The 6,000-nt window shown below is 40.3% G+C and overlaps 1 protein-coding gene across 1 annotated transcript in view; it reads left to right on the plus strand.

The window, feature by feature from the left end:
• DEPTOR (DEP domain containing MTOR interacting protein) overlaps window positions 1–5,340 on the plus strand; it is a 140,293-nt gene extending 134,953 nt beyond the window's left edge. The window contains exon 9 of the mRNA XM_028148014.2: window positions 5,023–5,340. Coding sequence (XP_028003815.2) covers window positions 5,023–5,115 — 93 coding nt within the window. The 3' untranslated portion in view covers window positions 5,116–5,340. The remainder of the gene's footprint in view (window positions 1–5,022) is intronic.
• Window positions 5,341–6,000: the final 660 nt, after the last annotated feature.

Raw genomic sequence — 6,000 nt, forward strand, 5'->3', positions numbered from 1 at the left:
TTTAACTGTATTCTCCTTTCCAATCTTCCCCTACTTTCCTTTACTCAAGGTAGCCACAGTGGTGAATGTTGTGTTTGCTATTCTCTTCTTTTTGTTCTTAATACTTTAGGGTTTTTTAAATAAACATTCTTAAAATTTAGAGCATCAATTTTTAGATAATCTCCTGGGACTTGCTTGTTTTAATTCAGAATTATATTACTAAGATTCTTCTAGGTTTTTGTGTATAGTTGTAATTAATTTATTTTTCAAGTCCTCAAAAATTTATAGAACACACATTATATTTCTTTGTTTTCTTGTAATTAGGCACTTGAGTTATTTCCATTGTTGTTGTTGACATAAATGGGGTTACTATGAACAATCTTGCACCATCTCCTGGGAACAAGTGGAGGAATTTCTCATAGGAATCCACTTAGGGGAGAAACGGCTGCATTATGGGAAATGTGAATGCTAACTTTACAAGGTCACAATGGACTAGTTTCCAAAGTGGTTGAACCTACTCTCATCCAAAATATAAAAGTGACATATGTTGATCAGTATCTTTTTCAACACATTCTGAGATGTCTTAATTTTTGTCAAATAAATGCCTATTTGGTCAATAACACTGCGAGTCCTAATTTGCTGCAAAGCTCATAAAACTTAAAGCACAAAAAATGTAAGAAGTAATTTTTGACCCAAACTTACTACATCAGTGCCTTCATGGTGGCAAGGATGTTTTGAAATTCTGTCCTACAACAACTTTGTGATTCCAATGAGGAAAGGACTCTTGGAAGTCAGTATAACACAGTGATCGGCAAACTCATTAGTCAACAGAGCGGCAAACCACGGCTCTCGAGCCGCAGTTTGCCGACCACTGGTATAACATATTCAAGAGCATACAAAAATAATTTATTAAGCACCTATATGGGGATGTCACTGAGTCTTTGGCAAACAGCAGGAAATAAGACAGGTCTCTGACCTAATGTTATATAAATAAAACTAGGGGTGAGTGCTAAGAAGTAAAATGAAACCAGATGGGATGATAGAAAACGGAGTTGTCACATTACTCAGTTCCTAGGAGGAACCATTCCCATTACATTCTATGTAAACAGTGCCCCCCTGAAGTTAAGCAGTGCAACAGCTCTGAGCAGCAGCTCTCTGCAAACCTGATGTTAGGAGTTGAGCCAGCCTTAGAGAAATCTGAAAGGAGAGATTATAAACAGGAAACAGCAAGTTTAAAGGGACTGAGGCAGGACACGTCATAGGGGTTAAGAGCATGGCCTCTGGAGACATACCGACCTGGATTCAGATCTCAGCTCTAGCACTTAGAAGTACATCCAGTTGTTATTCAACCTCTCTAAACATCAGTTTCCTTATCTGTAAAATGAGAACAATAGTACTTACCCCATTTGCCTACTGTGAGGATTAAATGAGATAATGCATGTAAAATGTTTATCCTTGACCCTAGTAAATAATCAATAATTGGATGTTTCTTTTGTTTTTGTTTTTGTGGGAGTTTCCCCCCTCCCGCCCCCCACCAAACAGAAAAAAAAAAAAGCACTCTGGGAAAGTTCTTACTTGCCCCCAAACTCACACCAACTAATGTATACCCAGGACTGGAACTCGGGTCCCAGAAATATCCAGTCTGATGCTTTGTTTCAGGACGTCTTTCTGTGCCTTGGTTTTCTCTTTTCTAAATGGTATAACACTCCTACACAGCTAATATGAAGATTAATGAGTTTATATATTTAAAGGTCAATATGGTGCCTGCTACATAAGTGCTTCAAAAATTACTATTAAAAACTCTTATTATTACTACCATACCATGCAAAATTCTGCCATTTTGTAGACCCACACTAACCCATAAGATTGCCTCTATGTATTGTTTCTACATATCTTTATTACCAACAATATACACTTTTGTTGTTTTAGTTATGATAGACTACACATATCCGAAGAAACCCAAAACACTAATTCGAAAGAATAATGCACCCCCATGTTCATTGCAGCATTATTTACAATACTCAAGATGTGGAAGCAACCCTTATATAAAATGAAATGCTACTTGGCCACAAAAAAAGAATGAACTCTTACCTTTTGTGACAGCAGGGATGGGCCTAGATGGACTTATTTTGCTAAATGAAATAAGTCAGACAGTGAATGACAAATACCATATGATTTCACATATATGTGGAATTTAAAAGAACAAAATGAACAAAATAGAAACAGACTCATAGATATAGAGAGCAGACTGTTGGTTGCCAGAGGAGAGAAGGGTTGAGGGCTGAGGGAAAAGGGTGAAGGGATTAAGAAGTAGAAACTGGTACTTACAGACTAGTCACAGGGATATAAAGTACAACACAGGGGAGATAGTCACTAACATTGTAATAAATATGTATGGGGTCAGGTGGGTATCTAAAATATCGAAGGGACCACTTTGTAAAGTATATGATTCTCTAACCACTGTGCTGTACACCTGAAATTAATACAGAATAATATTGAATGTAAACTGTAATTGAAAGAAAAGTCATAGACTAGATTATGGAAGGGTTAGAAAAAATATATATGATCCACTCTACGTTTTATTATGTACATTAAAAGAAATCACCCATGCTGTCACTTTTGCTATATTTCTTGAGTACTGAGGAGCAAGGAGATTCACAGGATGGTCAGAAATATAGCTCTGGATTTGTGGCTGTAAGTTGAGAGAGAGCAAAAATAATTTTGCATTGGATCCTTATGTTATTACCTACCTAGCTTTTGAAACTGAAAGTTACACATAAATAAGTTACCAAGCACAATCTTTAAACTCAAGGTTTCATAGGAAATAGTTTCACAAAACTGCAAAATAGCATCTATTTACTATCTGATCAGGCTCCCCCAGCAGTTTTACAGCCTGTTAAGAAAGCAATAAAAGTAAACAGTTGTTGTGCTTTCTCTCCCATGGCAAACCGTAGTTCTCAGGTATATTGGAGACTTAGTCTTGATTATAAAGGAGTCTCTTTCCTGAGCACACTTTAATTGAGACATCGTTCCATTTGTCTTTTGTGGGAAGCTTCCTAAGTGTAGAGGTTTAGGAGATTCATGCTGGAGTTACGTCAGCAAAACCACCACCCTGTGCTTCCGTTAGCACAGGCAGAGAGTGGAGGCACAGGCTGCTGCTTGCCTTGTGCGTCTAATGAACGTACTAAGCCAGGAGAAAGAGCGCTCTGGAAAGAACTTGGCCGAGGTGTCTCCTGTTCTTACATCCGGGACTTGGTGACTCGCTTTTTGCCTATCTCTCTGCCTATGTGACTTTCTCTCTTCACCTCCTGGGACTCTGGATCTTGTTCTAAATGCCCGTTGCTCCCTTAGGGTTAACTATTAAACTTGTTTCTTCCTGAAGTCTGAAATGCTTGGGTCCACAAAGGATGACTCAGAATAACAACTTTAGGAAGGTGGCTCATGACACTTATCCAGGTCCAATGCAGGGGGTGGGACGTGGGCTGGTAGGACAGGGAAGAGGAGAGAGGAAGGACCTTTGTTCTGTTACCCCCACTTTGAAAATGTGTCCTAGTATGTCACTGTAGCCAAAACTGTGCGCTGAGCCCAGATTTTAAAGCATTTGGGTGTTTCTCCCACTGGGAAAGGTGAAGAAGTGCAGCAAGGACCATGTGACATGGGAATGTGAAGGTTAGTTAATTATTAAGCAGGGAGATTGCCAGGTCTGGTGTGTATCAGCAAAAAAGGGAGGGAAACAGTGCTGTGAGCTCTAAGGAAGATTGGAATCCATGAACAAACGTCTGACAAGCCCATCTGTTAGACAAAGAACGACTGTTTTTTCAGGTTTTCGTCAGTCAGGCTGAGCTACATCAGTGTGAAAAACTGTATCTGGGGCTTTCCTTGCTTGGCATGGAATGGGAGGAGGTAGTACACCCTCTTATTTTTAAAGTGCACATTGTTTCTCATCACCAACCATGATAACCCTCTCATTGATTTCTCTACACACTTAAGTCCACCTTCTTTGCTTTCCTGCTTCCTCTGAGAACTGGCTCACCCAGACTCCACACACTCCCATCTTAGTACAGAAATGGAAACAGAAACATGAAATCAGAGCCTTTTTTTTCCAGCTGTGAGAGACCTTGTACATTTGCTGGTTCACTTTGTCATTTTATGGATCGAGAAAGAGTCTTAGAAAAACTAATAATAATAATAGCTACTATTGATTGCAGTCTAAATATTGGCCAGCTCTGCTAACAAATGTTTTCTATGGTTGATCTCATTTAATCCTCACTCAGTTGCATGAGGTAGGTTCCAGTAAAACCCTCATTTTATAGGCAAGGAACTCAGCTCTCTAGGGAGGTTAAGTTGGTGGCACAAGGTCACATACAGAGCCAAGTGATGGGGCCAGAATTGGAACCCAGTAGCTCTGACTACTAGTGGTGCCTTCCATGGCCACCCAGTTTGCCCAGGAGCACAAGGTCACATATGCAGGTAGGTGGTGGCTGAGAATCACTTTCTTGTTGCTGTGGGAGACCACACCTGGGACTCATTCCTCTTCCCTGGTGGCTGCCATTACATCCCCAGAAATCAGGGGTTCCCCTTGCTTTCCTCTTTCTCAACATCCCTACCATTTGGTTCATTTTTAAGGTTTCTCTTGCTCCCAAACTGGGGACACAGTGCCTATTGCCCCAGCTTCCTTCTGAGATACTTTCTGCAAGCAAACACCCAGACTCCTTTACTTTCATGCATGCATTTCATTTCATTCATTCAACACATAATATGGATGCTTCTTATTGCTATATCAAGTGCTCATCACTACAGGTGATCAGCCAAAATGTAACTTGCAAGTCTGGGAACTCTAGAGGATAAGAACTACCTCAACGAATTCTATATCTCCAGGATCTAACAAGGCACCCAGCTCACAATAACCTCCCAATGAATGTTTGTTATATAGAAGTATGTTTGTACAAATCCCTCCAATTTTACAATGCACTTTACTGAAATGGCAGTGAGTCTAGAATAGCAGCCTTGCTGATAACTCCTTTTTCCTGCCTCCTTTCTTAGATGGCCTGTGAAAGACACTCCCCCCTCCTGGAATCCTTGGAGCAAGCGTGTGGATCTGAGGTTTCTCTAGATTCTGCAGTAAGGCCAGACTGACATCTGCTGGAGCACAGGAGACCTTCAGTCTGGCATCTTCCTTGGAGCTAAGAGAGAAACGGACTTACGGCAAGGACAAGAGAGGCAAAGGGTCCTCCTCCTTTCAGAAGAAAACAGATCCACCATAAAAGAAATCAAGGCAAATCTCCAGGACTCCAGGCTTCTAGAAATGACAGTTGTGATAGTTACTAAATGCCCTTTATGGGCCACACACATGCTACATGTTTTATAAACATTACTAAATCTTTATGCACATTATCCCCAGTAACCACTTTCAAATGCAAGTAAGCACTTTCTTTTTTTTTATTAAAATTTTTTAATGTTGACATTATTGCAGGTGTCCCTCTTACATCTCATAATGTTTCATCAGCCCCACTTAACTTTTGACCTACATCCCTTACAACCTCCATCATGCAGAACAACTATGTGATAAAGCCAGGGCTCTCTGGTAGAGCTGGACTTTGCACTCACACATGCATGTGCACACACACACACACACACACACACACATACACACAGGAAAAGAAGCTTTCATCTGAATGTAGGATGACAGTTGCTGGTATATTTTAATTCCTGACAAATTCTTCATCTTGCCATGTGTAGTGCTTTTCTTACATGAATCAGAAGTCAAGAAGGGTATGTTCAAGTTTTCACTTAGAAATGTGAATATGTTATCTGGCTTTCAGGGTTAGCTCAACATTCTAGCGAAACTGCTGAGCATGGCAGAGCTTTCTCAGGAGAGAAAGTAGCTGTTAACAATCCAAGATTATTAGTGCCCAGAACAAGAGAAAGTCAATGGCTACACATTCTTATAGTTGCTTGACACAATGCACATAATTGTTAGAGGCCTTCCTGACTTCAGCTCCCAGCTGTGTGAGGCAGGAG

Source organism: Eptesicus fuscus, chromosome 19 (assembly GCF_027574615.1).
Source record: "Eptesicus fuscus isolate TK198812 chromosome 19, DD_ASM_mEF_20220401, whole genome shotgun sequence".
NCBI lineage: Eukaryota > Metazoa > Chordata > Mammalia > Chiroptera > Vespertilionidae > Eptesicus > Eptesicus fuscus.